Source organism: Martes martes (genome assembly GCF_963455335.1).
Source record: "Martes martes genome assembly, chromosome: 13".
Classification (NCBI taxonomy): domain Eukaryota; kingdom Metazoa; phylum Chordata; class Mammalia; order Carnivora; family Mustelidae; genus Martes; species Martes martes.
Window position 1 is genome coordinate 26,787,477 of NC_137901.1, and position 18,957 is coordinate 26,806,433.

The window sequence follows — 18,957 nt, forward strand, 5'->3', positions numbered from 1 at the left end:
CAAATATTTTACTCATTTTTATGGACTGTCTTTTCACTTTTTCCATAATGTACTTTGAAGCACAAAAGTTTTTTTTAATTTTGACAAAGTTTAATTTATAAATTTTTTCTTGTGATTTTGGTAAGTCATTGCTTAATCCAGTGTCATAAAGATTTATGTCTGTTTTCATATAAGGGTTTATATTTGTAGTTCTAGTTTTAACATTTAGGTTGTTGATCCATTTTGAGTTAATTTTTGTTTATGGTGTGAGGTAGGGATTGAACTTCTTTTGCATATGGATATCCACTTTCATACATTATTTGTTGAAGGATGATTCTTTCTCCCTTGAGTTATCCTTACAGCTAGTCTCTTTTTCAAGTACCTGAATTTAAGAAATTACACAGTTGAAATAAAAGTGATATGTGGAATCGATTGGTATCATAGTCCAAACCATTCTCTATGAATGTTTACATTGAACCTCCACCCCTGGTAATGTGGCTTTTTTTCCTCGACTTTTTTTTGAAAAGTGGTTTGAAACAAAAAAGAGTTTTTGTGACTTTGCAGAGAACAATGTAAATCTAACATGGACATTCAGACCTCTCCATTTGATTATTCATATAGGTCAGTAAAAGCTGTTCTTGATTACGTTGCAGAAGGTTGTTTTTACATGGTTATTGACTGACTTTGGCCAAATTATTTTACTTTTTCTTTAACCTGCAAAATGTTGTTTTTTTAAAAAATATTTATTGAGAGTGTGTGTGTGTGTGTGTGTGTGTGTGTGTACATGCACATGCATGCATGTGTGCACACAAGGGGGAGGAGAGGGAAAGGGAGAGAGGATCCTAAGCAGGTTCCACACTCCATGCTCAGTGCAGAGCCTGACACAGGGCTCAATCCCACAACCCTGAGATCATGACCTGAGCCAAATCAAGAGTCAGAAAGCTTAAATGACTGAGCTACCCAGGCGCACCAACCTGGAAAATGTTTTTGTGTATGTCTTTGAAGATTTATTTTGAGAGAGAGAGAGAGAGAGAGACAGAGTGCGAGAGAGAGAGCATGCACTTGTACAAGTGCATGAGCGGAAAGAGAGGCAGAGACAGATGGAGAGAGAGAATACCAAGCACGCCCCATGCTGAGAGTGGAGCTGCAATAGGGGTTTGTTCTCAAGACCCTAAGATCATGACCTGAGCTGAAATCGAGTTGGAAGTTTAACTGACTGAGCCACTCAGGCGCCCCTGGAAAATGGTTTTAATAATGATTTTTATTCTTATCACCATTCCTCATTGTTTTTTCCCAAATGCAAGCAATACCTGTGCAGGTAGTTCAGGAAAGTTCAGAAGGAAAAATAAAAGCCCTTCCTTTCTTTCCTGGTAGATTCCACTCCTGATATAACTAACTGCCTTTTAACCATGCTTGGGTATTTCTGTTTTTAGTTTTTCTCTTTAGGCTAGTTCCCAAACTCAAAAACACCACATATTTTTCTGTATCTTGATTTTTCTTTAAACTCTGGGCAGTATCTTCTGCTTGACTCTAGTAGTTAAGAAGTTTAGATCATTATGTTTTCCACTTTTCCTAGCATATTGATTTATACTAGTTATACTTTTTATTATTTTTTTAAAGTTTTAAATTCCAGTTAATGTACAGTGTTATACTAGTTTCAGGCATACAATTTAGTGATTCAGCGCTTCTGTACATCAGGCAGTGCGTATCCCAAGTGCCCACTTTAATCCCCATCACCTAGTTTACCCATCCCCCCCTCCAGCTCTCTTCTGTTAACCCTCTGTTAAATATAGTTAAAAGTCTGTTTCTTGATTTGCCTCAGTTTCTCTTTCTTTCCCCTTTGCTCGTTTGTTTTGTTTCTTAAATTGACAAATGAAATCATATGGTATGTGTCTTTTCTCTGACTTATTTTGCCTAGCATGTACTCTCTAGCTCCAACTGTCATTGCAAGTGTCAAGATTTCATTCTGTTTCATGGCTGAGTAATATTCTTGTGTGTGTGTGTATGTGTACATGCACACCACATCTTTGTTCATTCATCTATTGATGGACACTCGTACTGCTTCTGTAATTTTGCTATTGTAGATAATACTGCTATGAATACTGGGTGCATGTATTCCTTTGAATTAGTATTTTTATATTCTTTGGGTAAAAACCTAGTGCAACTGCTGATTCGTAGATTAGTTCTATTTTTATCTTTTTGAGGAACTTCCATACTGTTTTCCAGAGTGGCTGCCCTAGTTTGCATTCCGACTAAGAGTGCCAGAGGGTCCCCCATATACCACATACTTGCCAACACCTGTTGTTTCTTGTGTTACTGATTTAAGCCATTCTGAGAGGTGTGAGGTGATATCTTATTGTAGTTTTGACTTGCATTTTCCTGATGATGAGTGATGTTGAGCATCTTTTCATTGTGTCTGGCCATCTTGTCTTCTACCAGTTACATTTTTGTTCCTAATTTTGCTGTTAGTTATTAACTTTTTGTAATAGTTAAACTTCTGCTTCTTGGCCTATCAATTTTAGGCAGTATCTCTTCAGTTCCCAGTCTCGCAGAGGATTTAGTACCCATCTATTTCCCTTTGTTTCTCCTACCTCCAGTCTTCCTCTACTTCCAGCCTTCATTTTTTATTGCACTGTCAAGATTTTAGCATTTATATTATGGTTTATAACACTTCTAAACTTTTCTGTGCTTCTGTGGGAGGATTCTAGAAATTGAGTTTTGGACCGCCCTTTGTAGTATGTATCCTGATAGAAATATTAGTCACCGCGAAACCAGATCACTTGGTGCTATGGAGGAACTTCTGTTACAGTACCCTGTGCTTCTCAAAGGAGAAATGTAATAGAGTCCTGCTTGAGTGAGGAGAATTTATGGAAATCATCTTTTAAATTTAATATTATAATGTGTTCTCATATGTAATCATTCAGCTTTTTTTGGTGATGGGTTTTTCTAGAGCTCTCAACCTTTCTTTTCGAATTTGGGCAGCTTGCTTTCTAGATCTGCTGTACAGCTGTTGTCCTGGGATTATATTGCATGTGGATTGGGTCTTTTGCTTGAATCCCTTGTCTTTTTTAAATTCCATTTTGATATTACTGGAATATAATCTTGAGCAGTTGTTTTAGTATGGACATGTGATAAACGTCTAATTTCTTCAGTGTCTGAAAATGACTTGCCTTTGTTCCTCATTGGAGGTTTAGATGTAGAATTATATATTTTGGTAATCAGTTTTTCCTACCGAATTTTGAAAGATTTGCCCTAGGAACTTAAAACACCAGTGTTGCTAATAGAGTTGCATTACAAATCTGGTAGTTATCCTTGTAGTCACCTTGTTTAAAATCTTTGTGGTGATCTTTTTATCTTTGGTATTTTGTGAAATGTGTCTAGTTGTAAACCTTTTTTTCATTCTGGGCGGAGGGTAACTTTTTAGCTCTAAAGTCGTTTCAGCTATAGGGAATAGCTTTTATTTCTTTGATTACTTTTTCCCCTCTTTTCTGTTTTGAGACTTCAGGGGTGAAAGTTGGACTTCTAGATAGACACGTATTTGTTTATATATGAGGATTTCCTTGATTTTTGTCTTTAAACTCTTCTGCAGAATTTATTTCAGTGATTATATTTTTAGTTTGTAGAAGCTTTATTTTTTCTTCCTTTCAGTAACAACTTGTTCTCAGTTTATGGGGAAAAATACCTTGAAGTCTCTGAGGATGCTAATTCCTTTAGAAAGATCTCTTGAGACAGTTCTCTTATTATAATCATGGTTTGTGTATTTGGCTTTCCCAAATTTTTTTTTTGCCCATTTTTATATTGGGCCATCTATCTTTTTCATACTGATTTTATCCATAGTATGTAGACATACAAAATTATATTGTATCTATATATCTAAGTTTTTATGTACATAAAAATTTTATACAAATGGAATGATGCTGTATTTTTTTATTATCATTTTTAATTTTCCATTGTATGAATACCAGTTTATCACTTCTCGTTGGAAATTTGTGTAGTTTCCTTTTTTTTTTTCCTATTACAGGTCCCCAAATTTCTTATCCAAACTTCTGGAACACAGAATATTCTGAAAATGCAAATAAAGAAAAATTCTATAAACTTAATCTGCACTGATTTGACACTATTTGTAATTTTTTATTAATTTCATTTAATGTAAATATTTGTATGTTTCACTGCAGAAGTTCTAGGAGTAGAATTCCTGGGATTTAAGGATATGGATATGTGTGTCTTCAAAACAGTACTGGATGAGGTCAGATTATTTTCCAAAAAGGAATGTATCACTATTTGCTCTTTCCAACAATGTAGAAGTTTTCATTACTTTGCTTTCTTGCTAACACTTCGATCACATTGAATGTTTTTGCGACTGAGTAGAAATTTCATTTGATGGTTTTTAATTTTTCCCTTTGGTAATGAAAGTGAACATCTTTTATTATGCTTATTAACATTTTCTTAGCTCTTCTGAGATTCTCTTACCTATCCTGTCTCTTGTCCACGTTTGTACTAGGTTTAAAAAACCTTTTTTCTTACTAATTTTAATAGTTCTATAATTGAATCTGTCTGTGCTTTCTGGATTCTTATCTTTTAATCTGCACTGACAGCACCATCACATTGTCTTAGTACTCCCAACTCTGTAACAACTTCCACAAAAACAAACTTTTGTTGATATAGGGCATTCGTGTAGGAAATATGTAGATCATGAGAATACATCTGGGTGAATTTTTTCAATATAACCAAATGTGGATGAAGAGAATAGAACATCACCAGGACCCTAAAGTTACCTGTCAGTGACTAAACTCGGTCTCCTCAAAGATAGTACTGGCTTGATATTAGTGTTAGATTAGTTTTGTCTGTTCTTTGAAACTTACATAAATGGAACTGTATGGTGTATATATTTTTTGTGTCTTTTCTCCTCAATTTTGTTTGTAAGATTTATTGGCATGTAATTATAATTTGTTTATTCCCTTCCACTGGCAAAATAGAGTTCCAGTTGCTTCACGTTCTTTCTTGCACTCTTTTAAACATTTTAGTGAATATTTAGTGGTTTTAATTTGTATTTTCTTAATGAGTAATGATGTTAAGTCCCTTTTAATATGTCTGTTGGCCATTTGGATATCTTTTGTGACATGACTTTGCCAATTTTTTTGCCCACCTTTGTATTGGTTTATTTGTCTTTTTCCTACTGATTTGTAGGAATTCAGTACATACCCCAGATACAGCTCTTGCAGGTTATATTTTACAAATAATCTTCTCATTTCCCCAGCCCTATAAGTGTATTCAAAGATCTTGACTTCTCCACCTATCCATTGCCCTTTTTCCACTGGCAGATACTTGCAGGGGAAAAGAGCCATTAAACGTTGTACTTCATTTTCTATACTTCCCTTCTTTTCACAGCATTGGCCTCTCAGATCCTTGAGACTTTTTATAGTGCTTCATGTCTTCAAATGGATGTTTTTCATACATTCAGTTTCTAAATGTTCAGTTTCTAAATGTTCATAGGGAAGGTTGGTCTCAAAGTCTACTTAATCATTGAGGGACAAGAAGTAGGCCAACTCTTCTTGCCTTGTAGTTCTTTAGGGTACTTCTTGCCTGTTCAATCCTTTGTAATTTTAAAATCATTTTTCTAAGTTATACAGACACAAACATGCATGATCTGTTGGGATTTTGATGGGAAATGCATTGAATCTATAAATAATTTTGGAGAGAACTAAGTTTTCTTAACCGTGAACATTGTAATCTCCCATTTATTTAGGCCTTTTACAATGTCTTTCATAAAGTTTTATAATTTTCTTCAACTAAGCTATTGCAAATATTTTGTTAGATTTATTTTTAGGTACTTTGTTTTTGTATCGAATCATGAATGGTATCTTTTCATAATTATATTTTCTACCTTGCTGGTGTATAGAAGTACGGTTTTGACTTTGTGTAACAACCTTGTTCTACTCCTAATTGTGATAAATTATCAATAGAATTCTTTTGGATTTTTGTGTAGACAGACCTATCTGTGAATAATGACCTCTCTGTTTCCTCCTTTCCAATTCTTATGCTTTTTTTTTTCTTTCTTTTTCTTGTCTTAATGTGCTGGCTAGGATCTCCAGTACAGTGTTGAATAGAAGCGGTGATGGGGGCATCCTGATCTTGTTCCTGATTTTAAAGGGAATGCTTTCAAAGTTTCACAGTTAAGTATGATGCTTGCTGTAGGTTTATTGTAGATAATCTTTTCAGGTTAAGGATGTTCCTTTCTATTACTAGTTTGCTAATTTAAAAAAGACATGAATGGATATTGAATTTTATCAAAAGCCTTCTCTGCATTTTTTTGAGATGATGATGTTTTTCCTTTGTAACCTGTTAATGGGGTGAAACTTGTGTGTTTCAAGCATAAAGTCAGTCCTCATTTGTCTCTTTTTCATTTTTGGACTCAAACTGAAGATAGTTAATTTAAGATTTTTACTTCTTATAATTAGTAATATTGACCTAAAAAAATATGCTCTTCTTTTTCTGGAAGAATTTATGCAGGATTAGAATGATCTGTTTAAGTGATAGAACTCCCTGACAAAATTGTGACTGTTTTCTTTGTGGGATACTTCTTAACCACTGATTCAATTGCTATGCTTATAAGATTTCAATTTTCAAGCCAGTTTTGCTAGGTTATATATTTATAGGAAGTTGTCTTTTTCATTCATGTTCTTGAATTTATGGTATTAAGTTGTTAATCTCTAATTTTGTATTACCTGTAGTTGATGTCCCATTTATCTTTTTTTTTTTAATGCCTTTTCTCTTGATCTCTCAAAAACTAAAAGCTTACCAATTTTTTAAAGACTTATCAGAGATCAAGTTTTTGATTTTTTTTTTTTTATGCTTTTCAATGTATCTTTCCTCCATTTCATTATTTTCTGCTCTTTATTTAATTTGTGCTTTTGGGGGGCACATTTTTATTCTTTCTCTAATTTCTTAAGTTGGATGCCTTGCTTTTTAATTTTCAGTGTTTTAACATAGGTGTCCATTGTTTTCCCTGCATCACACAAGTTTTGATGTGCAGTGTTTTCATTATTTTCCACTTGTATTTTTCTGTTTTTCATTGTCAGTTCTTTGAGTTATTTTGAAAAGTCTTTATTTCCAAACATGGGAGTTTCTTTAGTTATTGATTTGTAAATGTGTTGTAATTTGGAAGCATGATATGTATGATAGTGATCTTTTGAAATCTGCTAAGACTGTGGTCAGTTTTTGGTTTTGTGTGTACTTAGAATGTGATTTTTCAGTTGGAAGCACAAAGTTTTATATATGTCTGGTAGTTAGGCTTGTTAATTCTGTTTAAATCTTCCATATGTTTTTGGAGAGCAGAAGTATGTTAATCTTTTAGAAGAACATTTTTCCCCCCAGTTTTCTCTTATAGTTTTACTAATTTCTAAAATATATTTTAAATTGTTGGTAGTACATGAAAGTTTAAGCTTATATTTTCCTGTTGAATTGGAGCTTTTACTCTCCGTATTAACTCTTTGTGCCTTTGAATGCTCTTTGTATTATATACTACTGTTTTATATTATAGCTGTACTCTTCTCTTTTGGTCAACTAATTCTGCCTGATTTTTAAAATTCTCCCTATCCCTACATTTTTGTGTTCTTTTAGTTTTCTCTCTTATGAATATCAGGCTATTGGATTAAAAATATTAATCCGCTCTAGTAATCTTGGTCTTTGTAATTTTAAATTAAACTTTTTATTAAGAAAGTTAATTTACTCACAGTTGTGAGAAGTAAGTAGTACAGAGATTCACATACTCTTTACCAAGTTCTCACAGTGGTAACATCTTGCAAAACCTTAGAGCAGTATCACAACAATACTAGAAGGATGTTGACATTGACATAGTCAAGATTTAGACCATTTCCATCACTATAAGGATCCCTCTTGTTGTCAGTTTTATCACGACACCCACTTCCTTCCCATCCCCTTAATATCTTGGACCCAGTCATCTGTTTCTCATTTCCATGGTTTTATCTTTTCTAAGAATGTTATATAAATGGAATCATACAGTGTGTTATGTTTTGGGTTTGGTTTTAGCATCATTCTCTGGAGATTCATTCATGTTGTTTTATGTATTGATAGCTCAGTAGTATTTCATGGTTTGGATTTGTTTAACCATTTACCTGTTGAAAGACATCCATGTTGTTTAGAGTTTTGGGCTGTTAAAAATAAAAGTGCTTTAAGATTTCTGCATAGGTTTTTTTGGTGAACATAAGTTTTCATTTCTCTGGGATAAAAATACCCAGGAGTGCAATTCTTGGGTTGTATGGTTATTGTATATATAGTTTTTTAAGAACTTGCCAAACTGTTTTCCAGAGTGGCTGTACCATTTTACATCCCTACCAGCAATGTATGGAGTGATCCAGTTTCTCTGCATCCTCGCCAGCATTTGGTGTTATCACTGTTTTTCATTTTAGTCATTCTGGTATGTATCTAGTGATACCTCAGTGAGGTTTCAATTTGCACTCCCCTAGTGGCTAATGATAACATATTTTCATGTGCTTATTTTTTATCTGTATATCCTTATTGATGAAATGTTTCTTCATGCCTTTTGTCCTTTTTTAAATTGGATTTTTTTTTTTTTTGCTTGTTGGAGTTTGAGAGTTCTAGATATATTCTAGATACTCGTGCTTTGTTGGATATATAGTTTCCAAATACTGTTGCCAAGCCTCTTGATTGTTTTTTCATCTTTTTAACAGGGTCTCGCAGAACACAAGGTTTTAATTTTGGTGAAGTCCAGTGTTTATTTTTTTCTTTTGTGAATTTTGCTTTGAATGTCAAGTCTAAGAATTCTTTGCCTAGCTCTAGTTCCTGAAGATTTTCTTCTATGTTTTTTCCTAAAAGTTTTATAGTTTTATTCTAATGTTTAAGTCCATGATCCATTTGGAGTTAATTTTTGTATAAAATGTAAGACACAGTTGGATATATAATTTGCTTCAGCACCATTTGTTGAAAGGCAGTCTTTCCTCCATTGAGTCACTTTTGCACCTTGGTCAAAAACTATTTGGGCATATTGTTTCTGTTTCTGGGTTCTCTGTTCTGTTCCATAGACCTGTGTGTTACCTTTGCTCATACAACATACCACACAGTCTTGATTACAGAGCTAAATTGTGAAATGGAATGGACTGATTTCTGTCTCTGTTTTTTAAATTGTTTTAGCTCTTCTAGTTCTTTTGCCTGGTTTCCATATACCTTTTAGAATAATCTTAAATATAAAAAAGTCTTGGTGGGATTTGGTTGAAACTGTGTCAAATCTGTGTCAGTTTAGGGAAAATGGATGTAGTTTCTTTGTTGAGTCTTAAAAGACATGAGAATCCATTCATTTAAATTTTCTTAGACTTCTTTTATTAGCATTTTATAATTTTCAGTATACAAGTCCTGTATGTGTTTTGTTATATTTTTAAACAAGTATTGTTGTTTTTAAACTTGTTTCTGTGTATTTTTTGTTAATACATAGGAATGTGATTCATATTTGTGTGTCACTCTTGTCTCCTGCAACTTTGCTGAACTCAGTTATTGGTTGTAAGAGTTGTTTTTTTAGATACTTTGGGATCTGCAAATACAGGCAATTTTTAAATTTTTTTCCTTTCTAGTCTGTATGCCTTTTATTTTCTCCTCTTGTCTTTTCCCTTATCCAGAACATATAGCAGTATTCTGATTCATTTGGTGAGGCTTGACATTCTTGTCTCGTTCCCAATTTTAGGGTAACGCATTCATCCTTTTACCATTAAGTGTAATGTTAGCTATAGATTCTTTTGTAGATGATTTCTATCAGGTTAAGGAGGTTCTCTGTTTCTGTTCTTCTGAGAATTTTTATCATGAGTGAGTATTAAATTTGTCAAATGCTCTTTCTGCATTGACTGTTAAAATCATGTGTTTCTTTTTTAAACTTTTAATAAGGGTATACTACCACAAACAAAAAAAGGGTATACTATATTGATTTCAAACACTGAACCAGCCTTGTAGTCCTCAAATAAACCTCACTTGGCGATGGTATAGAATTCTTTTTTATATATTACTAAATTCTCTTTGCTAACATTTTGTTAAGTATTTTAGCATCTATGTTTGTGATGGTTTGTAGTCTTATTTTTCATACTGTTTTTGTTTAGTTTTGCCATCAGGGTAATGTTAGCTTTGTAAAATGAATTTGGAAGTGTTCTCTCATCTTCTGTTTTCTGGAAGAAATTAGATTAGATTGGTGTTAATTCTTTAAATGTTTGTGTAGAATTATCCAGTAAAACCATTTAGGCCTGATCATTTACCTCTTAGGAGTTTTATTTTTTTAATTCATTTTTTTGAAGATCTTATTATTAGAGAGCATGAATAGGAGGGGGAAGGAGAGAGAATCTCGGGCAGACTCCATGCTGAGTGTGGAGCCTCAAGTGAGGCCCCATCTCACAACCCAGAGATCGTGACCTGAGCCAGAATCAGGAGTTGGATGCTTAACTGAGCCACCCAGGTGCCCCTATTTTTGGGAGTTTTAAAATTATGAATTAAATTTCCTGAGTAGTTGCAGGGTTATTCAAATGATCTATTTCATATTGGGTGAATTTCCTAATTTGTGTTTTTCAAGGAATTTGTCCTTTTCATATGAATTACCAAATTCATGTGTCTAGTTGTTCTTAGTATTCCTGTTTTTTTTTTTTTTGATGTCTGTGGTTTCTGTGGTGATATTCACTAATCTTGCAGTTTTAATTGGAAAGTTTTATTTCATTTTTAAACTGCTCCCCACTCTGCCAACTTACATGCGTGTCATTGTCTGCAGTTTTGTTCTGTCATTTCTTAGTCTTACAAATCTGATATTATAATTTTATACAGTAAATGTTTGTTTAAGCTAATCACTTTCCTCCCCGGGGCTTGTCATTTTCTTTGGTCATCGTTCTGCTATGTTAGATTCCTCTAAATTCTTCTGGTTCAGCATTGATGGGCTTTTTACTTTTCCTTTCCTGTGTTAGACATGCTTTCTTACTCATGGCTTTTGCACCTGCTGCATCTGAGGTCTTGGAATGCTTTTCCCAGATACTCTTTGGGTATCTTATTAATCCTTCAGTTACTTATTCATTTACTTCCTGAGGGAGACCTTCTCTCTTTAAGATTGCAAATCCTTTATCTCTTCATTCCCTGTTTCCTTTTCTCCCATTATTTTTGTCCTTTGTATTCATCACCACCTGCCATATTTTATATTTTTATGATAAATTTTTCTAAAGGTTTTATTTATTTATTTGACAGAGATCACAAGTAGGCAGAGGGGTAGGCCTCAGGGGTTGGGGGTGCGGGAAGCAGTCTCCCTGTTGAGTAGAGAGCCCTATGTGGGCCTTGATCCCGGGACCCTGAGATCATGACCTGAGCCGGAGGCAGAGGCTTAACCCACTGAGTCACCCACGCGCCCCTTTATGATAAATTTTAATCTGTCAGTCTCAACTCAGTCATTCATTGAAATTTTATTTTATTTATGCAATTTAGGAGCATTGACATCTTTTCAGTATTTACTGTTTTTATCTAATAACGATACATTTCTTAATTTATTCAAGGGTTCTTTTATGTCTTGTTTTTATGTAGCTATTGCGAAATTTTTAAATTTATGCCTTTGCATTTTAGATTTTGTTATTAGACTCATTTTTAAAAGCTGTTTTTCCTGATGAGTCAATCGAAAGTCTGTTTGATGTATAGTAAACTCAGTGAATTTCTGAAGTTATTTTTACGTCTTATTTTTCAGTGGGTAATATTTTCAGTATAGAAAGTTCTGTCATTTTTAAATTATTAATATTGCTTCTTTTAAAATCTGTATTGTGTAGAAACCTTTGAATAATTTTAAATGAGAAAACATCTTTTATGGGTCTTTATTTCTAGTGTTTCATCTTTAAAGATGGTATTTGTTCTTGGTTTCTGATAGCTATCCTCTCTCATGTTAACAGAGTTTCATTCTGTTCCTGTTTATTGAGAGGTTTTATCAGTAATGGTTAGGACTTTTGCAAATGCCCTTTTGGCATTTATGCAGATTAACCATATGGCTTTTTTTGAGCCAATAAATCTTTTTGTATTGCTTTCCTTATTTTAACAATTTTCAGAATAACGAGTTGGTTTCTCAACATCCTGTTAACAGAGATCAGTGAGGGTTTTTTTTTTTTTTTTAAGATTTTATTTATTTATTTGACAGACAGAGATCACAAGTAGGCAGAGAGGAAGGGAGAGAGAGAGGAGGAAGCAGGCTCCCCGCGGAGCAGAGCCCAATGCGGGGCTCAATCCCAGGACCCTGGGATCATGACCTGAGCCGAAGGCAGAGGCTTTAACCCACTGAGCCACTCAGGCGCCCAAGAGATCAGTGAGTTGTTTGTTTGTTTGTTTGTTTTGTTTTGTTTTTTTGTTTTTGAGGTCTTGGGCTACTGGATTGTTTTCTGTGTCCTTCTGACAAGATGCCGGTAGTCTTTGATAACTTCTTTGTTTTCTGGTGTGGTCAAATGTTGTAGGTTCATTGTGTGCATTTTCTACCCCAAACTTGGAATTAGCTATTTCCTCAAGGAGCCTAGGTTCCTTTTGTGGGAAATGGTATTTAGACCATAGTCTGTTTTTCCCTGCCTCAAACAAACAATTTTTGCTTAATTAAATCTAGAATACTTTTAGATTTATGGAAAAGTTGGAAAGATAGTATAGAGAGTTGTTGTATAACCCACAACTAGTTTCCCCCATTCAAACAAACTTTTTACTGTGGAAACATCTTACAAAGGTAGAGAAATCCCCTTGTTCCCTGGACCTAGTTGTTTTTTTGTTTTTCGTGTCTCCACTCATTTCCCCCAATAATTTTTTTCAAGTTTCAGGTAATATTTTTTATTATTTGCTTAATCGAGGTATATTGATGTATAACATTAAATCAGTTTCAGGTGTATGCATTGCAAAATGATTACCACAATAAATCTAGTAGAGATTTATCACCTTATAGTTACCAAAAATACTTTTTTTTTTTGTGATGAGGACTTTTGAGATCTCCCTTAGCAACTTTCAGATATACAATTTTTTTTAAATTGGGCATGGAGTGATGCTTGAACTCATGACCCTGAGATCAGGACCTGAACTGAAATTAAGAGTCGGGTGCTTAACTGACTGAGCCACTCAGGAGCTCCACAGTATGCAATTATTAACTGTACTCATCATGCTGAACATTATATTCCCATAACGTATTTGTTTTATAACTGAAAGTTGGTACCTTTTGATCCCTTTCACCCATTTCCCCCCCCTACCCCCCCCATCAGAACCACCAGTCTGTTTTCTGTATCTGTGAGCTTGGTGTTCTTGTTTTTGTTCTGTTTTTAGATTCCACATGTAAGTGAGATCCTATGGTATTTGCCTTCTTCTGTCTGAATTAGTTCACTTAGCATAATGCCCTCAGGGTCCATCCATGTTGTCATAAAATGGCAAGATTTCATCCTTTTGTATGGCTGAGTAATATTCCATTGTACATGTGTATAGAAGCTGCTGTAGATATACAGCTGTGAGGGGTGTGTGTATATATACACAGCTTCTTACTCATTTTTCCATTTATGGACACTTAGGTTGTTTCTGTATCTTGGCTATTGTATTTGAATAATGATACAGTGAACTTGGCAGGCGTGCATATTTGGGTTAGTGTTTTCATTTTCTGCAGGTAAATACCCACAAGTGGAATTGGTGGATTCTTTGGTAGTTCTATTTTTAATTTTTTGAGGAACCTCCATACTGTTTTCCATTGTGGCTATACCCATTTACACTGCCACCAACAGCGCACAACAGTTTTCCCACTTCTCTCCATCCTTACCAACTTTTGTTGTCTTTTGGAGTGGCCACTCTAAAAGGTATGAGGTGATAGCTCAGTGTGGTTTTGATTTGCATTTCCATGATGAGTAGCGATATTAAGCATCGTTTCATGTCTCTATTGGCCATCTATATGTCTTTATTTGAGAAATTTTCTGCCCAATTTTTTTTAAGTTTTTATTTAAATTCCAGTTAGTTACCATATAGTGTAATATTAGTTTCAGGTGTACAGTTTAGTGATTCAGCATTTTCATATGACCCCTGGTGCTCATCACAAGTCCACTTGTTTATCCCCATCACTTTTAACTCATCCTTCCACTCATCCCCCTTTTGGTAACTATCAGTTTGTTCTCTGTAGTTGAGAGTCTTTCTTGGTTTGCCTCTATCTCTCTTTTCTTCCCCTTTTGCTCGTTTGTTTTGTGTCTTAAATTCCACATATGACAGAAATCATATGGTATTTGTCTTTCTCAGACTGACTTATTTCACTTAGCGGAATACTCTGGATCTAGAACCATCTGTGTCATTGGGAATTCAAAAACTACTTATAAACGAAGGTGTAGGTTATTTTAATATTGTAGTTGGGATAGACAGTGTTAATATAAATGTGATCTGTCAATTTCCCTCAGCAGTTCCGTTCTCTACCTCCTATTATACATCCTAGCAGATGGAATATCTATTTACAGTTTGTGTTGATCTTTACCATGACTTCTGACCTATTAGAACTTCCCCCAAATTCTGAACTGCTTGTGCAGTTTCCATCTCATATGTAAGAGTTGAAGAGTAGTCTCAAGGAAATCTTTTTACTCATTGGTTATTGCATATAATTCCTTAATGAGGTTTTCTAAATGTAGCACCTTCAGCTTGCCTTCAGTCTTGTATGTGATGTTCCAATTATATGATGACTCAGCTTTAATTTTTTTTTTTTTTGAAGATTTTATTTATTTATTTGACAGAGATCACAAGTAGGCAGAGGCGGACAGAGAGAGAGAGGAGGTAGCAGGCTTCCTGCTGAGCAGAGAGCCTGATGCGGGGCTTGATCCTAGGACCTTGGGATCATGACCTGAGCCGAAGGCAGAGGCTTTAACCCACTGAGCCACCCAGGGGCCCCTCAGCTTTAATTTTTTAAATAGTGTTGTTACTTTAATAAAGAAACAAGGTTGATTTAAAGTCCTAGTCTTTTTTTTTAAACTTTTTTTTTTTTTTAAGATTTTATTTGAAGAGAGAGCGTTTGCAGGAACACGAGGGCTTGAGAGTGCACATGCAGGCACTCGTGGGAGCAGGGGGAGGAGCAGAGGGAGAAGCAGACTCCCTGAGGAGTAGGGGGCCCAATGTGGGACCTGATCCCAGGACTCTGGGATCATGACCTGAACGGAAGGTGAATGCTTAACTGACTGAGCCACCCAGGCATCCTAAAGTCCTGGTCTTAATTTATATTTTTTGTTTAGATATTTTTAAAATTTTGTTTATGTATCTTTTTCTTTTAAGATTTTTATTTATTTATTGGCAGAGAGCGAGAGAGCACAAGCAGGCAGAGCAATAGAGGGAGAGGGAGAAGCAGGCTCCCCACCGAGCTGGGAGACCGATGTGGGGCTCGATCCCAGGGCCCCGGGATCATGACCGGAGCCAAAGGCAGTTGCTTAACCAACTGAGTCACCCAGGTGCCCCTGTTTATATATTTTTCTAAAAATCAGTCCTACCAACGTATTTCTCTCTGGTTCATAGAATTTCCTTAAAATCAGTTAGCAAGCATTTATTGAGAAATTCTTTTGTGTAAAGCGTAAAGCAGTTGTCACTGAAGTATTAGAAGACACACTTTGGGAGGCAGCAGAATGGACTTGATAAAGTCCACTTGGAAAAAATTATATTAAAAATTATACTAAAGATATAGACACTGGAGGTTGGTGGAGAACAGTAGCTGAAATCCCTTCTTGGTAGTTTTCATAGCAGGCTCAGCTTACCTGGTGACTGCTGAAATTTGGTTGAAGACTGAGTTAAGGGGGATTTCTTTTTGCTTCAGAATGTCCTGATTCTGCATTCATGTTGTGAGCCCTTATCTCTTTCTTCCTTTTTGTTTGTATATTTACAGCAACTAATAGAGCCAGTTGCATTAACATCCTTTGCCAAATTTATGACTGGAAATAAGTGATATGAGACCTCCCAGAAATCCCATTTTGAGAGCAAGCTTAGGGTGACTTTGTGTTCTTTTTCGTTATTTCTGTAAAACAAATTTCTTTAAAGCAAAGAGTAATGTGAAAATAAGTAGAAGGAGGGAAGCAAAGCAATGAATTCTGAGTTAGATTTCTTTAGAAACTGTCCTGGATGTATTCTGTCTGTATGACTGCCTTTGTTAGTGTTCTCATGTTTTAATGTTGCTTACGCTACTGTAGTGTAAGCCAACTTCAATTGAAGTGTTAGGATTGGGGACTCTGGGAAAGGTGCGTTGTTTTCTTGCTTGGCAGGACACTTGAGAAAGCTGTCATAGTCCCTTTTATGCATGAAACCATGAGTAATCTGTAACATCTTGACATAGGCCAAGAATTTTGTTTTTCATGTTTGTTGTCCATAGCATTGGGGTAAGATACATAAAATCTTCATTTTAACACATGGAGGAAATGAAGTGATTTGAAGTGTAATGACCATGCATTGTCTGTTCCTTAATAATTTGAGTTGGGGTGAAAAATTCACTGGATTTTTGGATCACAATTTTTCCTGATTTTGTGGATTTACTATTTAGCATTGGAAGTTATGCATATAATTTTGCAAAAGTCTAATTTTTTGTTAGGTTTATTTATGATGGTACTGTAGCAGACATTACATTGTGTGTTGATAGGGCTTAATTTTGAAAAGGAAACTTTCATCGGTTATAAATTTCATAGTCATAAAGCAAATATAGGTTTACACTTCAGCATCATCAGATAGTGAGGTGGTTAGTAGAAACTGATAGGCCATAGATTATCAAGATTAATACAGCAGAACATGATTAATGCCATAACTTGAATGTAACTTGCATGGGCAGTGGCTCTATAAATAGGATCAATCTTAAGTGGTATGTGAAAATGCTGGCTTCTAACATACCAGGTGATAAAATGCTGGTAAAATTGGATTTTACTGTGTATTTTAGATTGGGTTTTTATATGCTTGACAGTGACTCTTGGCTTATGTCCTTTTTCCCCCCCTCCTTTTAGAATATGGTTTCTAGCTTTAGGGTTTCTGAACTGCAAGTGTTACTAGGCTTTGCTGGACGGAATAAAAGTGGACGCAAGCATGACCTCCTGATGAGGGCGTTGCATTTACTGAAGAGCGGCTGCAGCCCTGCGGTTCAGATCAAAATCCGAGAATTGTACAGACGCCGGTACCCACGGACTCTGGAAGGACTCTCTGATTTATCCACCATCAAATCTTCGGTTTTCAATTTGGATGGTAGCTCATCACCTGTAGAACCTGACTTGGCCGTGGCTGGAATCCACGCGCTGCCTTCCACCTCGGTTACACCGCACTCACCGTCCTCTCCTGTGGGTTCTGTGCTGCTTCAAGATACGAAGCCCACGTTTGAGATGCAGCAGCCATCTCCCCCAATCCCTCCTGTCCATCCTGATGTGCAGTTAAAAAACTTGCCCTTTTATGATGTCCTTGATGTTCTCATCAAGCCCACGAGTTTAGGTAAGTTTTAGAGAAATTAGTTCCTTCCAGATGAGGGAATAACTAAGGCAAGAGGCCTTCAACTAGTGATTAATGATTTGCTGTTAATACTATAAAATGGAAACTTTAATGGCAAGTAAATGCCAGATAAAAAATATTGGCAACCATGACTGAAATCTAGTATAGAAACGCTAATTCATCATACCTACATTTTTATAGCTTAGAACGCAAATTACATCTTTGTGTGTAGGAACAGGTACAGATATTGCTTGTGTGTAATTTGTGTTTTGGTATTTTTACAGATATTTAGTTTCCATTTAACATAGTGTTTAAACTGCTTTCGTAAGAAATAAACCTTTTATACTTAATTCGGCACATGGAGTTTGACACACGTGTTTAGCTTTTTTAATACCCATCAACTGCTCAGAAAATTTAATTTTATGATTACTAAAAAATGATACATGGGACTTTAACAAATTCTTAGCTACATGATGGCTTCTTTGTTATAATGGTATGATTTCTTATTGCCTAATGGAATTATTTACAGAGGTATTTGGATTTTTTGATGAAATAAATTGTTTAGGAAATGGCATTTCATAGTTAATTTTGGAGATTTTTTTTCCCACTCATTCTGGGAAAACTCTTATTTCAAGTCATTTGGGAACTCTCTTAAATATGTATCAATGTGCTTTTTTCCTCTTGTAGATTGTGCTGCTGTATATCTTGGTTGAGCCAGAAGGAAATTTTGAGGGGTAGGACTGGTTAATGGAGTCAGTATGGCCTGATTGATGGCAGATCATGGTAGCTGTGCTTTTCTCAGCCCCTTCCTCCTCGCTTTAAATGTTTTAATTTAGCAATACTTAGCCAGGCAGGTAGTGTAACGCATTTTATCTCTTCATTACATTCATTATGAAGTAAGGATTGTGTTCTCCTTTTATTATTTGTACAAAGTTCTTTGAGTAGAATTATTGCATCAAAGAGTAAGAACATTTTAATTTTAGACTCTTGATAACATGTTGCTAAATTAGTTTCCAGAAGAGCTGTGCCAGTTTGCATTACACAAAGTGACAGAGTCTCTCTTATGGCCTTTCTTCCTGCCCTTATTAGGTGTTATTAAAAACAAATCTTGGTGATTTTGACAGGTGAAAGCTTGTGTCTTGTTTAGATTTTTTATTTTTAGAATTAATAACCGGAGCAAACATTTTTAAATGTTTATTACCCAGTTGCCGTTCTTTTACGCTTTTACAGAGATTTAGAAAAAAGATTCATCTGTTTTTTCAGACAGGTTCATTTATTTGGTTGAAATGGTTCCATAATTTTTTTTATTTCTATCTTTGTCATGGTTTTTGGTTTATACCAGTGGAGCATATCATGGCTCATTTCCATGTTTCTTTCTTGGCAGTTACTGCAAATTTTTTTTTTTTTTTAATGTATTTTGAGAAAGATTCAGACTGCTAATATGCTTAGGTACCCCTACCTCATGGGACTCCTCAGGAATATGGCTAAGGTGAGGCTGGGGAAGATGTAAGAGGGCAGTGGGGT

At 35.1% G+C, this 18,957-nt stretch overlaps 1 protein-coding gene across 5 annotated transcripts in view; it reads left to right on the forward strand.

The window, feature by feature from the left end:
• The window catches only part of PIAS2 (protein inhibitor of activated STAT 2), a 98,525-nt gene that overhangs the window by 5,910 nt on the left and 73,658 nt on the right, over positions 1-18,957 (forward strand). For 3 of the 5 annotated variants that reach the window (XM_080821007.1, XM_080821008.1, XM_080821010.1), the window contains exon 2: positions 16,962-17,436. In XM_080821007.1, coding sequence (XP_080677133.1) covers positions 16,962-17,436 — 475 coding nt within the window. Of the gene's footprint in view, positions 1-6,062; positions 6,152-8,307; positions 8,417-16,961; positions 17,437-18,957 lie in introns of all 5 variants that reach the window. The other 2 variants (XM_080821011.1, XM_080821009.1) reach the window with 1 other exon arrangement.